This window comes from Astyanax mexicanus, chromosome 18 (genome assembly GCF_023375975.1).
Source record: "Astyanax mexicanus isolate ESR-SI-001 chromosome 18, AstMex3_surface, whole genome shotgun sequence".
Lineage (NCBI taxonomy): Eukaryota > Metazoa > Chordata > Actinopteri > Characiformes > Acestrorhamphidae > Astyanax > Astyanax mexicanus.
This window is the reverse complement of record NC_064425.1, coordinates 30288002-30306633: the sequence shown is the minus strand read 5'-3', so window position 1 is coordinate 30306633 and position 18632 is coordinate 30288002. Positions and strand designations below refer to the sequence as shown.

Genomic DNA, 18632 nt, shown 5'->3' with positions numbered 1-18632 from the left:
GCTCTCCTGTCACCAGCCACAGACCAGCTGCCCACCTGCCTTGGATTATATTATAAGATTATATGGACTCTAAATAGTAATTTTGTATTTTCTGCCATTTTTGAGGTTACTATTGTTATTATTAATATTAATATTACTATTATAACTATCTATTATACTATTATACTATCTGACTCTGGGGGGGGGGGGGGAGGACGCTGACGTGGTTTGTTCGCCGCTTCTCCACCCGAGTGTACTCAAGATATTCAAATCTGACAGTTTATTTAAAGGTTTAATACCCTTTCGGCTGTAACCCTACAAGTTTTTTACTCACCTTTTGCGGACAATCTATTACTGCTCAGAGACTCCCTCATCGGATTGCCGCAGCCGCCGCGCCGACTTGGACTGGGCAGTATCTCAGGCTCAAAAGTCTTCTTTCTCCTTATGTAGTCTGCCTTGATATCTGGTCCTGTGATTTAAAGTCTGCCAAGCTGATACCTCGCTTTTTACGCACTGTGTTGGATGTGTATTCTCCCGGATCAACGCGTCCACGGCTAGCTGTGTCCAACGACAGGTTATACTCTCCATAATGTTGAAATATTCGGTCAGCCAACTGATGAAATTCAACAATTTCACTGCTCCATCATGTATATCAGTTATTAAACAACTTGGACTCCTTCGCCGACCTCGCTATGTACATAGAAGCCTGCAGAGAAAGTTTGTTTACTCCACCACCGGGAACGCCATTCCTTCTCTCTGGTCTGCTGCTCGCACTGTCGCACCCCAAACGCGTCATCAGAGCGCTACTGCTTCTTGCATTAGTAGCGTTAGGGTTCCCATGGCAACGCCACCCGCTGAGCAGGAGGGAAAACGTGGAGTCGATTTCAGTGTACTTCAGCCTATACAGAGGCTCAGTGTTTCCGCAAATATCAAAATTGAACTGTTTAATACACAGTCATTAACAAATAAATCCTGCCTCATACATGACCACATTCTGGACAAGGATCTGGATATAATGTGCCTTACAGAAACATGGCACCAACCAGAGACATTTTCTGTACTAAATGAGACGTGTCCATCCGGCTACTGTTATCTTCAGAAAGCCCGCAGCACAGGACGTGGTGGTGGCCTGGCTACTGTCTACCGCAGTGATCTGAACTTGTCCTCTCTGCCTCTACCTGAGCTTTCATCTTGTGAATGCCTGGCATTTAGATGTAAATTGCCATCTCCTGTGACAGTTCTCCTTATCTATCGGCCTCCTAAACCAAACCCATCTTTCATGCCTGAGATGTACAATCTCCTCTCATCATTCTGCACAGCCTCTTCCAACATCATCATACTTGGAGATATCAACATTCATGTTAACACTCCTTCATGTCGCTTTGCAGCTGAATTTCTCCAACTGCTGGACTGCTTCAGTCTAAAGCAACATGTTGATGTCCCCACACACACAAGAGGGCACACTCTTGATTTAGTCATTACTAACTCTGCCTCTGTTAGTAATATTTCTGTGTTTGATTTAGGTGTATCTGATCATAAAGTGATCTCTATGGATTTGCCAATTTTGTCCTCATTCATGAAGCCAAAACGACAAATGTGCTTCAGAAATTTGAAAAAAACTAATCCAGAGGCCATGACAGTCGATTTGGAGCATCGTCTACATACAGACTTGCCATCGGCCAATGACGCAGTGGATTTATACAATAAAACTCTGAGTAGCATCTTGGATGTCCATGCTCCTGTTAAAACCAGAATGGTTACCTTCTCTCGTTCAACTCCCTGGTTCACGGATGAGCTAAGGAAGATGAAGGCAGCTGGCCGTGCCCTTGAGCGGCGTTACAAAGCTTCGGGCCTCACTGTTCACAAGGCAGCGTATCGGCAACACCAAAAACTCTACTCGAAGTCCATTACAAAAGCACAGTCACAGTTTTATGGAAACATCATCACAAATAGTCTGGGAAATTCCAAGCAGTTATTTTCAACGGTGAACAATCTCCTAAAACCAAAAGCCCTCTCACCCACTGAAAGTACTGAAGAACACTGCATCCCTACAGTCATTATTACTTTCCTTTTTATTATCATCACTTTTGAGACACTAGGGGTGGGCGATATGGCTCTAAAATAATATCACGATATTTCAGGGTATTTTTGCGATAACGATATACTTGGCGATATAGGAAAACTAAAATAATTCATTCATTTCAGGAATATAGTATAAGAGTATAACAGTATAATCATAATGTGGCAAAATAAATAATATAGCATAAAATAATATAATGCAGCAAAAAATATTGCAGAATATTATATATGCAATATGCATATAAACTGCAAACTAAAACAATTATACAATAAATACACTTAAAGTTTCACAGTAAATAATAGACTATTTTTAAGACAGAACAGCCCTATTATCACGATATGGATTTTTAATATCATGATATTTCTGTGTCACGATATATTGTGTATGATATAATATTGCCCACTCCTAATAGACACTGTGTAACAATACAAGATTCTAAATTTAGCACATTGCTGCAAATATAGAGGACTGGTAACCATCATTATTTTAATTTACCTTTTGTATATTTTACATTTATATGATATAGAGTGTGTATATGTGTTTTTTTTGCCGGAGTGCTGCCTGGTAAAGCTGAACCTATGTTTTAAATAGTTAAGTCAGTTAAGTATATTTTTTATTACTATTAAATACGTTTTTTTAAACAAGTTAGACATTTAAAATTTTCATTTAGCTATTTTCATATAAATAGAAAAACATAGAAAGTGACATCACAGGGTTCTGAGAGATCAAGCGAATTAGGGTGATGCCACTTAGATCCGAGGATCATTGGTTTGGATCCCGGATCATGCTGCATTGCCATCAGCAGCCGGAGTCTGAGAGAGCACAATTTACCATGCTCTCTCTGGGTGTGTTGATGCCACTCTCTCTCCACATCCCTCCCAAGGTGATGTTTGTCAGCACAGGCATCTGTGAGCTGATGTATCAGAGCTGGATCGCTGCGATTTCCTCCAAGTGTGCTGGCAATCCAAGGATGCTACATCACCATCAGCGGCTGACTTCACATGTATTGGAGAAGGCATGTGTTAGAGATAGCTAAAGTCTTAAGGACTGGGTTGCGTAATTGGCCTTCCAAATTGGGGAGAAATTGACAGGAGGATACTGACCTGTGTGTTCACGCTCTAAAGATACACCAGAAGCTCAATTAAGAAAACAGCAATGATATTTTATTTTTCATATTGTTTATGGTTGAGGTAAAAGTTGGGTTTGCAAGGTCTAGCGCATCCATGCGTAAGTTTACCTGAACACACCTCACCTCCATACCACCATGCCCATCAGTGTATAGTTATATTCCTAAACTCACTTGACACTATTTTAATTGTGGGGGCCCAAAGTATGAAAATACTTTGATTTGGATGGGGTGTAAGATAGCAACAAGCATTGCAACGCACTAGATCAGGGTGTGCGATGGCACCCTTAGTGTTGATGAGTGTGTGACACACGTGTATTGGATATTTCTGGAAATGTGGAATAAATTGTGTCCCGTGTTGTATTTTGTGGGACGGGTGGCAACCCTACAGGGGTTGGACAATGAAACTGAAACACCTGGTTTTCGACCACAACAATTTATTGTCCCGACGGACAGTTCTGGTGAAAACAGGAGAGTTGAGGTGCACACTGAATTCTGCCGTGATTTGATCAGCCGTGGTTTTATGTTTTTTGGATACAATCCGGATTTGCACCCGAACATCCCTTTCAGACAGCTTCCTCTTACAGCGTCCACAGTTAATCCTGTTGGATGTGGTTAGTCCTTCTTGGTGGTATGCTGACGTTACCATGGATACCGTGGCTCTTGATGCATCACAAAGACTTGCTGTCTTGGTCACAGATGCGCCAGCAAGACGTGCCCCAGCAATTTGTCCTCTTTTGAACTCTGGTATGTCACCCATAATGTTGTGTGCATTGCAATATTTTGAGCAAAACTGTGCTCTTACCCTGCTAATTGAACCTTCACACTTCAACTCAGCTTAAAGAGAGTTTATCTCTTGGTGTTTTTTATAAAGATAACTTCTGTAAAGCTGATTTATAAAGTAATCAGCAATAAAAAAGCAGTATCTAAATTTGGTTTTATTTGATTCTGTGTGTGTGTGTGAGTGTGTGTGTTTGTGTAATGCAGGTTTTTAAGGTGGTCACCTCAGTCTCTGGAGGTTCCTCTGTTCCTCTGTGTGTGATTTATTCAGCAGATTCAGAGAAGGGCATTGCAGGTTCTCTTTTTCTGAGGACTTCTCTGGTTGAATGCAAAACCACACTGGAGCTTTGTAGAGTCTGTTCAATAGTGAACATGTGCGGTTCTGCCTGACTTACACTGTGTGTGTGTGTGTGTGTGTGTATTTCAGGAAACAAGAGCTGCTGACCATCTCCAATGTGCCTCTGGGAGAATGTCCACCCTCACCCCCCCGCACTGCACCACCCACAATGAAGGTGAGTTTACCAAGCACACACACACACACACACACACACGCACATTCACATATTGTTCCATTGTTTAACCTCAACACAGCTGCTGTAAAGACACCCAGAGCAATGCTAATAAAAAACTCGCTCAAATCAGGCAATAATGGATAATCATCTAAATTCAGATGAAATATTATTAATTTTAGAATAATCATCAGAAATCATATCACCCTGATCTAATTCCAGTTACAGAGTACCACATATGAGCATTCGATTCCTGTCCTATAGCTCACATTCAGCTCAGTGGTAATACAATAACCATATAATGAAAATAACATAATGACCAATTACTAGCTGGGCTATGTTCTAATATTACAGAATCATTTCTATTAATAATATAATATTCAGCACAGACAAAATTAATGTTTTTAACATCCAGTGAATCTTAACGTCCTTTCAGTTGGAAGATAAAATATTATCAAACCCGGCACGCTGGTTCTTCTTCTGAAAATAAAAATCCTTTTTCCTTTTAGTCTTTATAGTTGCAGGAAAAACTATGTGAACCCTTTGGGATTACTTTGGGATTTCTGCATAAATTAATCATTAAATGTGTTCTGATCTTCATCTAAGTCACAACAACAGACAAACACAGTCTGCTTAAACATGGTTTTATTGAACACAACATGTTAACATTCACAGTGCAGGGTGGGAAAAAAGTATGTGAACCTTTGGATTTAATAACTGGTTGATCCTCTTTTGGCAGCAAAAACATTTCCTGTAGTTACAGATCAGACCTGCACAACAGTCCTCTTCACAAAACTTCACTTTCAGTTCAGCAATATTCTTGGGATATCTGGTGTGAATCGCTCTCTTGAGGTCTTGATGCCACAACATCTCAATTTAGTTGAGGTCAGGACTCGCCAGAATGCGTATTTTCATCTGTTGAAGCCGTTCGGTTGTTGATTTACTTTACTTTACTAATGTTTTGGGTCGTTGTCCTGTTGCATCATCCATCCTCTGTTGAGCTTCAGTTGGCAGACAGATGTTTTTAAGTTGTCCTGCAAAATGTCTTGCTAAACCTGAGAATTCATTTTTCTGTTGATGATGTCAATCCATCCAGGCCCTGAGGCAGCAGAGCAGCCCCAAACCTGATGATGGTGTGCCGTTGCTTTTTTTCTCCACACATAGCGTTGTGTGTGTTCCTTCCAAACAACTCAATTTTGGTTTAATCTGTCCACAGTATATTTAGCCAGTACTGCTGTGGAACATCCAGGTGCTCTTTTGCAAACTTCAAACGTGCAGCAATGTTTTTTTTTGGACAGCAGTGGCTTCCTCCGTGGTGTCCTCCCATAAACTCCATTTTTCCATGTTTATTGTTTTCCTTAATGTAGATTTGTCCAAGGCCCTGTCCACACGAACCCGGGTATTTCCAAAAACAGAGGTTTTTGTCTCTGTTTTGGCCTTCCGTCCACACAAAAACGGCATTTTCGGTCACTGAAAACAGAGGTTTTTGAAAAGGGGAGATTTTTGAAAACTCCGCTCCAACAGAGCCGTGTGGACGGGGGAAAATGGAGCTTTTTGTCTGCTTTTTGTTTAGCATTAGCTTAGCGGTCGAGAGGGGACTCTTTTCAGCGCAACAACAGGGAATTCCTGCCTCATATTACACCCAGCTGATCCAACTAATGAACTAACTGCCCTCTCTGACCCAACAGAGCGGAATTACACAGAACCAGCTTTAAACGCTGTAACACGCTGTTTTACCAGTGTAGCTGAGAGCAGTGATAGTGGCGTGTTTGACTGTTCTACACACTACTCTGTATCATATGAGCTTTAATTATACTAATCCAACACCACCCTGGATACACTGACAGACCAGCTACACCAGCAAACACAAAATACATCATTTACTGTTACTGGAGCTCCTCATCCAGCCTGTTTACTCCCCAGCCTTTCTGGATTTTGCAGCGGGTCAGTAATGTGGGTTACAGTGATTTGTTTATAGATTCTGATTAAGGTTGTTATGCAGTGAAAAAATGAGATGTTTGGTGCTTATGGCTCGTTGTTTTAGTAATTACATAAAGCCACGTTAAGATTCTTCCTCATAACAGACTTCAGTGGAAAAAACCCGCATTAAGTATTTTTACGATTTTTACGTTAAGTGGTTCTTCAGTTAGCTGGGTTAGTTCTGTGGTTTTGGAGTAACACTAATGCTCTACTGCTGTATCACTCAGCTCGGCTCAGTGAGGGCAGATAGTTAGTTGATAAGCTAGTTGTTAGTTGATTAGTTGGATCAGGTGTGCTGCATGTAATCAGTATAAAACCAGTGACCGTAATTTACCTGACTGTAAAGCCTGAAACAGGGACAGCGCCTGGATTGCTTCTGTTCTTTCTGCAATTTGTGGATTATTAACATGTTCACAGCTTAATTTAATGTTACTCTCACATTAAGTTACCTAACACAGTGGAGGTAACGTTACTAAAACGCGCTGTGTGCAGTTTTTTCCGGTCCTCCTGTCTGGAGGTACAGACCTTACTGCGAACGGTAAAAAAAATTGGTGGAATAATTAAAAAGATTAAGTAGTTGTTACTGAGGAGTGTCTAGAGAATCGCTGTTCATTTCAGCGTTTTTGAGTGGTGTGGCGTTTCCCTGTGGACGGAGATATTTCTAAAAATGCTGCTCGTGTGGACGAAGATATTTAAAAGACATTTTAAAAGCGGAGACAAAAACCTCAGTTTTTCAAAATATCCGGCCTCGTGTGGACGGGGCCTTAGAGAGTAGAGTACCAGCCAAAACTTTGGGCACAACTTCTAGTTTGATTTAATTTATTTTCTACATTGTACATTAATATTAAAGACATGAAAACAATTAAGGCACACATATTGAATAATCTAATAAACAGTAAAAAAAAAAAATCTGATCTGTCCTCAAAGCTAGGAGATGATACTAAGGATCTAAAGTATAAAACATATTTTGGTTCTTTTAACACTTCTTGTTTACAGAAAAAATCTGCATATATTCCTGTAAAGCTTCAATGTCTTCTTTTTTAAATATACAATGTAAAAAAAAACATACAAATACAGAAAATTCATTCAATTTCGAGAGGTGCGTCCAGACTTTTGACAGGCACTGTATATGGGGTGACTTTACGCGGCTGGTGAAGACGCTGTGTGCATTTGCTTCGAGGTCAAAGTCAATTACTCACTCAAGGTTACTCCAGGCGGCGGAGTCTGCCGAGTCACTCGAGTTCAGGCTGTGGATTTATCCGTGGGCTGGGAGTTTTATTTCCTCCGGGATTTAAAGCTCAATTTAATTCACACTCCTGTATCTCCATTTCCTTTGCATTTGAAAGCTCCTCCAGCCCACCAGATCATGCTATTATTTAAAGAGTTCACACACAGCATTCAGAGACAGATTGTGTAGGTGATGGATGATGATGATGCTGCTGCTGCTGCTGGGAAACCGGGGTTATTCGGCCTGTGTCACCTTCAAATGAGTCAGCTTTTATCAGAAGTCAGAGAGCAAGAGAGAGAGAGAGAAAGGAGGGGTGGGGGTGATCTGAGAAAGGGATAGAGAGACAGAGGTGATGCAGAGATAAGAAAGAATGCAATTAAGAGAAAAGATTTTGATAATATGACATATTGTTGTAATAAAATGAAATATTATCAGCCCCTGAACTCATGACCTTTTTGTCCACCATTTACTTGGTTTAAATGTCAGACTGGTAATGATAAGAATCATATTGGAAATATATCCGTGAAATCAAGAAAGCCTGAAATACTTTTTATGTTGTAGGAAAAATAAATGTATATATATATATATATATACCTTCATTTATTTAAAGGAATGAAAAAAAGACAGTATACGAAACAGTTTGTGTGTTTAAATCACATAGTAAACCAAAAATTGGACAGCGACAATATCCAAATATATCAGAAAAAGCAAAAACCATGACATAGAATGCAATAGAATTTAAAATTTAAAGCATTGTAAACTACAACTATATGATTCTACTACACAGCATTTGTGTATGGTGTTAACAAGAGCACCGACACAACAGCAAACAGACTGGCTTTGGGCAAAACCAGTATAGAGAGAAAATACAAGCTGGACTGACTAAAAAAAGGCAGGCTACACACTGAAATAATGACAGAAATAATGCTCAGTATGCAATGAGAAGAGTTGGCAATACTTTGTATATTTGCAAAGATTGCAAAATAGCAATACGCCAGAAATTTACCTGAATACACTTCAGTTTCAGACTAGCATGACCGCCGGTGTATATATTTGTAAGTGTCTTTGCTATTTAAACAGGGAGTCTGAAGGTGTGAAAATGGACTGCTTGTGGGGTGTAAGAAAGCAATGAGCTAAGCTATATATAAGCAGAGATTTAGATTTTTGAGTAAATTAATAGCAGTGGTAGCTTCTGGCCAAATGCCTCTACTAGCCTTCAAGCTATATAGTAATTCTCACAGACCAGAAAAGGGCTGATGTACCACCCAGTTGGAGCTTAACGACTCTTCATGAAGCTGGCAATAACTACCTCAGATCCCCAGCTCTGATACATCAGCCAATAGATAGATGCGTGTGCCAGCCAGCATCACAGTGGAAGCTGATGAGGGGAGAGAGCACCATCTACCCATCCAGAGAGAGCATGGCCAATTGTGTTCTCTCGGGCTCTGGCTGCTGGTGGCAAAGCAGAATGACCCCGGGTTTGAACTTGCGATCCTCTGTGTCGGATCCATATTGTACAGAGGTGGACAATTTCAGCACTGTTTTCTGATTTCCCAGCTATAACAGTTCTTCTAAACCTGGCAATTAATAGGTTGAGTCGAAGAAAAGTCCAAAACTGGGACATATATACCTCTGATGTAGGCTATTGTGCTGCCTGTGGTTGGACCAATGCCTGGTTATTATATGCCATTGTCCATCAGGTCACTAATACAAACTACCATATTTTTCGGACAATTAGGTTCCTTTTATTTTACCAAAAAACCACAGTGTGCCTTATAATCCAGTGCACCTTATGAATAAATTCTTATAGTAAGGTTGTAAAAGCAGTAAAGCCACTCCGCTGAAGAACAGTGTTATAAGGGCAAGTTTTTAATAAAGTTTCTTCAGCACTAAGGCTGGGTGCAGCAGCATTAGCCGCTAACCACAATGCTAGATCTTGTGCCATTCAGAGGTGAGTATATTGGACTGTAGTGTGCATGTTTGCCATGTTAAATCAAGCTACATGGAACAAAGCACTATCTGGTAGCACCCTGCATTACCGGAATACTCAGTGTTTCTTAGTCTAGCACTATCTAGCTAATGCTGCTGCATCTATCCTTAGTGCTGGAGAAACTTCACTGAAAACTCACCCTAAGACAAAATATTGACTATTTAAGTTAAGTTTTTTTTTTTCATGAGAGAAATCTGTGTAGATTAACATCCAGCACACGTTTGACTTTGAAAGAAAATGTTTTTTTTTATGAATTACAGTTATGTTAACTTAGACGCTTCCCAATTAGAAGAGAAACATGGCGACACCCTTGCTCACTTCGATGTTTGCATCCTTTCTAGTGTCACCAGTTTTTTGTTGATTGGAGGCAAATCAGGGATCACTCGGCGCTCGCGCTGTCGTGTAATGTGAACTACTGAAAGACGCTCACTGACCTGTCGCTGACTGAACGCCGACGAGTCGCAGACGCCTGGCAAATATTCAACATGTTTAATATCTGACTCAGTCGCCGACTGGGAGTCAGGAGCAGCGGCTTCTCACAGCCAATGAGATCACAGAAAGAGAACCACGGGTTCAAAACATACCAGAGCTGTTTATGGAGAGTCTGACCACCCTACCATTCTCCCTGTTATATCATGAAATGAGTCTAGAGGGAGCCTGTGAGTGAGTCCTGTAAGAATAGAGGTTAATGGAGCTAAAAGCTCCTAAAAACTTTAAATAAAAATAATTATGAACTACTTGTTCTGAATATTTCTTTAATTTTAATAAGTAGAATAATGTATTTTGCTAAAAAAAAAATAAAGCAATTTCGTATTCAGATTATCTAAAGAAAACAGGTTTTACACTGTAAAGCACTAGCATTATTGCTACTGTGAGCTGATTGGTTGGCGAGCTAATCCTGGAGATACAAGAAGAGCATGATTAAAAGGCTTATAACTGGAGTTAAAAAAAAAAAATGATGTCTGCGCTACTGAAACATTTTATATAGTTCTGTGTTTAGGGACACAAGTACATATTTCAGTATAAAACTGATCAGACATTTATAAACTCTGATTTTGCTCAGTTGCTTCATATGAACCCGTTCATATTGGACTCACTTTAAGTGCGTATTCTCCTCTATAGAGATTCTCTGGCGTGGCATCGCTAGTTTTCGTGTGTGTTGAGTTCTGGTGTGTTGTCGTGACAAAATGTGTTTCGAAGCGTGATCCTGTGTCGCTGATCAGTCGTGTAGTGTGAAAGTCTCAACAACTGAACTTTATGTATGAAAATAGACCAGAAAATAGACTTTAATTGATAGTGCACCTTATAATCTGGTGCGCCTTATAGTGCGAAAAATACACTTGTTCGTTCACACCTACCCTTCCACATTCACATGGACAAGGTGTGTACAACCCCCTTTAGCACCTGCTTTTAATGGGTGTGGTTTCAGTAAAAAGTTGTTAGGAAACCCTGTACATACAACAGACAAATATACATAAACATATACACACACACACATATATATATATATATATATATATATATATATATATATATATATATATATATATATATATGTATATGTGTCGTGTAATAGCAATCTTGTGTTGGTGACTCACTCATACGCTGTGGTCAGTGACCACTCCCAATTTAAGTGGTAAAAGAGGAAAGAGGAAAAGGCAGTGGTGTGCACGAGGCTGATAAAGTGTGCACCACACAATAGTGAACAAGTCTGAGACACAGCATTTGTTGATAAAGAGAGTTTTTAAAGAGAGAGAGAGAGAGAAAGAGAGAGAGGAGGAAGAAAGGAGAAGTAAGGAAGTGTGAGTAAATATTCAGGAGCACTGGCTGGACCGGTTGTGGCGCTGCGCTGGGTGTTTGTGTGTGTGTGTGTGTGTGTGTGTGTGTGTGAGCAGTTTGCCGTGGCAGACCTGGCAGTCCTGTTCCTGCTGAGTGTGAGAATCTGCTAAAGACCAACAACACACTGCTGAAGGAGAGTGCCAGAAAGAGAGGTATGATACAGACCACTACCTTTAAAGGGGAAGTAGGGGGGGCTGGGGATGATAAAACTTAAAACTGCCTTACTGCACTATTCCTCAAAGAGCTTTCAGAGATTCTTTCATTCTTGGAGGAGCCCGTAGGGTCACGAAGTAGCCTAGAGGCTCATCAAGGAAATACGTCAAGAAAGTTTGTTTTCTTTACAGTTTCACTTGCTTTGCTTTATTGCTTAACTGCACTAATCTGATAATAGTAGCCTAGGGCTGTTACAGTAATTAAAACATTGAATTACTGTTAAAATACATGGTCATAACATCATAATATATATCATTTTTGCCGACCTCAATATTACCCATTGTGTTTGCTTAGCAATGAGAGACCCATGTGTTTGACATTGTTTAAAAATATATAATTTATTGTATTTGTGTTTTATTTAATGTACAATATTTCAATTTTTTTTATTCCCACTTATTTTACTTCTTTGATTGGAGACAAAAATACATCCGCATCATCCTGTTACCCAATTATAGATCAATAGATATAAAACAAACTATAAAATCTACTCAATACATTTGAGGCATTATTTACTATTTACACCCACTTTATTTGGGTAGAGTGCACCCCACATTTGTAGTAAATATTAGCTTCTTATGATCTATTATAGTGGTTGTTTGGTTGTATGGCCACAGTGCTGTAGGATATAAGAGCAAGTTAACGTTTTCTATACAGTGTCAGGTATAGAAAGTGCCACTCCGCTGAAGTACAGCGTTAGAAGGGTGAGTTTTCAGTTTTCAAGTTTCTCCAGCACTAAGGCTAGGTGCAGCAGCATTAGCATTAGCTGCTAACTGCAGCACTAGATCTTTTGCCACTCAGAGAAGAGTGTATTCTGCATGTTTACCATGTTAAAACAAGCTACGTTGCGCGAACCGCTATCTGATAGTGTCCTGGGTTACCAGAACACTCCAGGTTCTTCAGTCTAGAGCTATTGGGTGGCATTTACATCCCGCTAGCGGTGCAGTTAGCGGCTAATGCTAATGCTGCTGCACCCAGCCTTAGTGCTGGAGAAACTTCACTGAAAACTCACCCTTAGACAATATATTGGAAATCTAAGCTTACTGTAAATAAACAGAAGCGCATTACTCACCCAAATAAACAGTTTTCAGTAGAGAAATCTGTGTAGATTAATATTCCGAATTTTTTTAAGGTTTGTTTACTTGTTTGTTTACGCTTCCCCCAGCTTCCTCATTAGTAGGAAAACATGGCGACACTCTTGCTCGCTTCAATGTAGGCATTCTTAGTAATGTCTTTTAATGCACCTTATAATCCAATGTGCTTTATGGTAGTTAAAAGCTGCACTTTAAGAGAGTTTAAAGAGGACTTGTATTATTATATATAATGACCCTAACAAGATCCTGGCATTGTTTTACATCACAAGGCTCAGCATTTCACCAGTTTTACCAGTTTAAATTGTATTTTCTAAACTTTAAACGATAAAGAGACATACCAGTCTTGGTATTAATCATCATAAGACAAATGCTATATTTGCATACCCCTCTATTTTTTACTGAATTTTACTGAGTATATACAGTACTGTGCAAAAGTTTTAGGAACCAAAGTAAATTACACTAATCCATTTATCTCAGCTTTTTTACCTGAAAAAGCCCCACATATGATTTGAACAGATGCAAATAAACACACATACATAAAATGTAACAAGGATTTATTATTTTTAACTAAGTATGTTATATCCTGTATGTGTTATAGCATTTGTACATGTTCAGTTCCAGCATCAGCTCACCTGATTTAACATCAGTAAGATTTGATTTACCAAACCAGGTATTGATTAATATGATGAGAACTAGAAATAACTCTGTTAAACTCAGATGAGGAGAGATTAGGAGATGTTTTAAGGGGAAAAAAGCTGTTTGTATTTATTTTATTGCTAGTGTTTCGCTGAGCTAAAAACACTTACTTCACAGATAAAAAATATTGTACCTGTATTTTGCATTATGACCATAAAGTTGAATTTAATCTAATCTAAAGTATTGTAATCTAATCTAATATTTTCATCATATCAGTGTCATAAAGTGGGTCTGAAAAAGTTTGTAATATCATAATAACTCTAATTAATCATGTGACAGGCCTGTCTGGGTCTGGCCTCTGAATCTAATAGTCAGCTCTGCAATAATCAATAATGATGATAAGCTACAAATAAAGGGATATCCAACTAGACTTTTTTTTTTCAAGTTTAGATTTGCCTAAATTTTCAATGCTGCCATTAATTGATTTTTTAATTGTACATTTTGATATTTCCCATGATTCCCTGTGTTTATTTGACAGTATTTCCTCCCAGTTTTAGTTACGTCATTGCAGCTACCAGTGCAGCTGTAAGGGTGAAAGAACCAGTAGGCATGTGTTTCCTCTGAGCCGCTGGATGTTTTTTAAACTGCTGTTCCTGCAACGTCATTGGACAGCTGAATGCACTTGGCTAAGTGCCAGTTCTCTTACATCAGCCAACAGACACCCTCACCGGCTGGCATTGTGCTGAGTAATGAGGGAGGAGGACAGCACTCCTACCCACCCAACCACCCACCCAGAGAGACAGAGCGAGGCCGACTGTGCAGACTTTCACACTGAGCCATGAATGGCTGGCTGTAGCATCACCATGGTTTACATTGGTGATCTACTGAATAGCGTCAACGTTTAGAAATATATTTACGCCAATGGAAGTGAGGTGTGTTCAGGTAAATATCTGGCGTGTTTCTATCTTGGTGGCAGTGGAAAATACCACTGACTGATTAAAACCCTGACAGCAGTCAACAGTCAGCTTTCCAATGCTAGCCATGCACCACACAAACCCGACTTTTAACTCAACGATAAACAGAATGAAGAATAAAATAACACTGCTCTTTCCTTAAATGTGCTGCTGGTGTACCCCCACAGCGTGAACGAGCAGGTCAGTATCCTCTGCTAAAACGTGCAAAAGCACCGTGCTGTTAAGATACGAACACACCATAGTCAGAGCTCATCTTTCTCTTAAAGGGAATGACTACTGGCACTCTGATTGATTTAGAGACACGCCCTAAATTAAGCTGCGTGATCTGCAATTGACCATAGATTATAAACCCCTAACATAGGGCCCTTAATGTTAATTCTAGTGGTTTCCTTCAGCAGGATCAAAAAGCCATAGCGTATTTTGCTGGTGGTTTTAATGTTCTGGGTCATCAGTGTACACATGTCAGTAGAGAAAACAAGTAGAAGAAAAAAATACAATATTTATGTAATAATTTGATTGAAAGCATATACAAGCATGCTTCTGTTGACTAAAAATAGCCTGTAAGGAAGGACAGCCAGTGAACCGGCAGCAAGGTCATGGCACCCAAGGCACATTACTGTGGTTCATTAAGGCCTCAACTCACTCGCTGCTTGCAAGACGTAAAGGATCTGCTGCTAATATTAGTCTTGGTTCCAGATAATATACGGGACACCTTGACACGACAAAATGATTTTTAACAGGCTGTTTTCCAGGCGGTCAGAATGTTCTGGCTCATTGGTATAAAAATCTCAGTGGAGATCCAGGTCCCACTTTATAATAAGTGTCTATAAATACTGTGTAACAAGCTATGTGACTACAATGTAACTACTGATGAAGTACATATTGTTACAGATTGATTATAAAGGTACAGGTGTATTTACACGTGCCCTATTACATGTCTGTATAAACTCACCATAATACCTTATACACCTTAATACACACGTATAATTACATACCTGTACCTCTGTACATAATCTGTAACAATGTGTACTTCCTCAGTAGTTACACTGTAGTTACATAGTTTGTTGCCATGTAACTACAAAGTACTTAGGAACACTTATTACAAAGTGGGACTGAGATCTATGCCATCAGTTGGATCTCAAAGCCACAGAGATCTATCTACACAATATTAGGCATTCGTTTTGGTAACACTTTACTTGGATGGTCCATTTAATGACCTTGTTGATGCTCAACTGACATTCAACTAACACTGAATTGAATGTCCATTAAATTTAACTTAACCCTATGTTGAATGTAAATAATTCAAAATAGAACCTAATCGTACACCTGACCCTAAGCTTAACCCTTAATCAACCATAAAATCTAACCCTACACCTAACCCTTACCCTAACCTTAACCCTTAATCAACCATAAAATCAAACCCTACACCTAACCCTAACCTTAACCCTTAATCAACCATAAAATCAAACCCTACACCTAACCCTAACCTTAATCTTAACCCTTAATCAACCATAAACTCTAACCCTACACCTAACCCTAACCTTAATCTTAACCCTTAGTCAACCATAAAATCTAACCCTACACCTAACCCTAACCTTAACCATTAAACAAACCCTAAAATCTAACCCTACACCTAACCCCAACATTAACCCTTAACCAACCATAAAATCTAACCCTACACCTAACCCTAACATTAACCCTTAATCAACCATAAAATCTAACCCTACACCCCACCCTAACCTTAACCCTTAATCAACCATAAAATCTAACCCTACACCCAACCCTAACCTTAACCCTTAATCAACCATAAAATCGAACCCTACAACTAACCCTTACCCTAACCTTAACCCTTAATCAACCTTAGAATCGAACCCTACACCTAACCCTTACCCTAACCTTAACCCTTAATCAACCTTAGAATCGAACCCTACACCTAACCCTTACCCTAACCTTAACCCTTAATCAACCATAAAATCTAACCCTAACCTTAACCCTTACCCTAACCTTAACCCTTAATCAACCATAAAATCTAACCCTAACCTTAACCCTTACCCTAACCTTAACCCTTAATCAACCATAAAATCTAACCCTAACCTTAACCCTTACCCTAACCTTAACCCTTAATCAACCATAAAATCAAACCCTACACCTAACCCTAACCTTAACCCTTAATCAACCATAAAATCAAACCCTACACCTAACCCTAACCTTAATCTTAACCCTTAATCAACCATAAACTCTAACCCTACACCTAACCCTAACCTTAATCTTAACCCTTAGTCAACCATAAAATCTAACCCTACACCTAACCCTAACCTTAACCATTAAACAAACCCTAAAATCTAACCCTACACCTAACCCCAACATTAACCCTTAACCAACCATAAAATCTAACCCTACACCTAACCCTAACATTAACCCTTAATCAACCATAAAATCTAACCCTACACCCCACCCTAACCTTAACCCTTAATCAACCATAAAATCTAACCCTACACCCAACCCTAACCTTAACCCTTAATCAACCATAAAATCGAACCCTACAACTAACCCTTACCCTAACCTTAACCCTTAATCAACCTTAGAATCGAACCCTACACCTAACCCTTACCCTAACCTTAACCCTTAATCAACCTTAGAATCGAACCCTACACCTAACCCTTACCCTAACCTTAACCCTTAATCAACCATAAAATCTAACCCTAACCTTAACCCTTACCCTAACCTTAACCCTTAATCAACCATAAAATCTAACCCTAACCTTAACCCTTACCCTAACCTTAACCCTTAATCAACCATAAAATCTAACCCTAACCTTAACCCTTACCCTAACCTTAACCTAAGCGTAAAATCTAACCCTAAACCCTATCCTAAAATATAAAGATAAGCGTTTGGATTAGAGTTGAATGTAGGGTTATATTCAATAGAGAATCATTTACTTTCACCTATTAGTTCGTTTGCATTTAATAAACATGTAGTTGAATGTTAGTTGAATTTCAGTTGAGCATCAAAGCGGCCATCAAATGGACCATCCAAGTAAAGTGTTTCCTTAGTTTTTAATGTTATGTCTGTATTTTCGTACACTGACATGCTAGATGCTAGTCTTCTATGATTTTATTACTGTATTTATTCCTGGTACACACATGACAAACAGTGGCTTGAAAAAGTATTTGCCCCAGATTTCTTTAGTTTTTTGCTTTTTTTTATCATAATTGCAATTTTCAGATTATCAAACAAACTTTAACATCAGACAGATATAATTATTTCATATACTAAGGGAAAAAGCTATTCAAACAATTCTGGCCCAATGTAAAAAAAAGTTATTGTGTTTTTGAGTTTTTTTTTTTTTTTTGCATTTTTTAGCTGAATTTCAAGAGTCACAACCAGGCATAATAGCTGTCAGAGACTGTAGAAATAGAACCTCTCTGAAAACATGAAGCAGGATAAAGGATCTCAAAAAGCAACAAATTTTGCCACGTTTTGAAGAAATAATAAAAAAATGTTCATCTATCAGTCTGGAAAAGATTACAAAGTCATTTCTAAGGCTTTGGGACTCCAGAGAACCATGGTGAGAGCTATTATTCACTAATGAAGAAATCATGGAACACTGGTGAACCTTCCCAGGAGTGGCCAGCCTACCAAAATTACCCCAAAAGGGCATGAACAACTCATCCAGGAGTGTTTTTTGCTTTTCACCCAGTTTCTTTCTTATTATTGAATCATGAACATTGACCATGAACTGAGGCGAGTGAGACCTGCAGTTCTTTAGATGTTGTTCTGGGTTCTTTTGGGACTTCCTGGATGAGTTGTTCATGCCCTTTTGAAGTAATTTTAGTAGACTGGTCACTCCTGGGAAGGTTCACCAGTGTTCCATGTTTTGTCTGTTTGTGAATAATAGCTCTCACTGTGGTTCTCTGGAGTCCCAAAGCTGATAGATGATCAATGCTTTTATTTTTCATCTGTTGTTCGATTCCTTCAGAAACGGGGGCATAATGTGTTGCTTTTTGAGATCTTTTAGCTGCTTCATTTCAGACAGGTTTTATTTTAATGAGATCAGGCCTTGTTGTGGTTAGTAGTGAAATTGAACTAAAAAAGAATAAAGAATTTAGAACTTTCAAAAAATGTGATTAATCACAGTTAATTTATAAGGAGATTTAAAAAGTGTTTTTATATTTATTCAGTGTACCTTTATTTAATATTAAAGTGT

At 39.0% G+C, this 18632-nt stretch overlaps 1 protein-coding gene and 1 long non-coding RNA gene across 12 annotated transcripts in view; one reads left to right on the top strand and one right to left on the bottom strand.

Moving 5' to 3' along the window:
• The window catches only part of rap1gap2a (RAP1 GTPase activating protein 2a), a 208480-nt gene that overhangs the window by 140448 nt on the left and 49400 nt on the right, over positions 1–18632 (top strand). For 8 of the 10 annotated variants that reach the window (XR_002651630.2, XM_022682532.2, XM_022682661.2 and 5 more), the window contains one exon: positions 4393–4477. Coding sequence is in view for 7 of the 10 variants with exons in the window: in XM_022682532.2 (XP_022538253.2) it covers positions 4393–4477 (85 nt within the window). In the remaining 3 variants the exon portion in view is untranslated. Of the gene's footprint in view, positions 1–4392; positions 4478–11295; positions 11664–18632 lie in introns of those variants that run through there. The other 2 variants (XM_022682709.2, XM_022682751.2) reach the window with 2 other exon arrangements.
• Positions 15531–17277, bottom strand: LOC125782697 (uncharacterized). Of its 2 annotated transcripts, none has more exons than XR_007425434.1 (4): positions 17222–17277; positions 16839–17059; positions 15902–16165; positions 15531–15799 (listed from the first exon to the last, which is right to left on the bottom strand). It is a non-coding gene; the product is annotated as an uncharacterized LOC125782697 (long non-coding RNA). The 2 variants fall into 2 exon arrangements; XR_007425433.1 differs by having other exon boundaries at positions 17168–17226.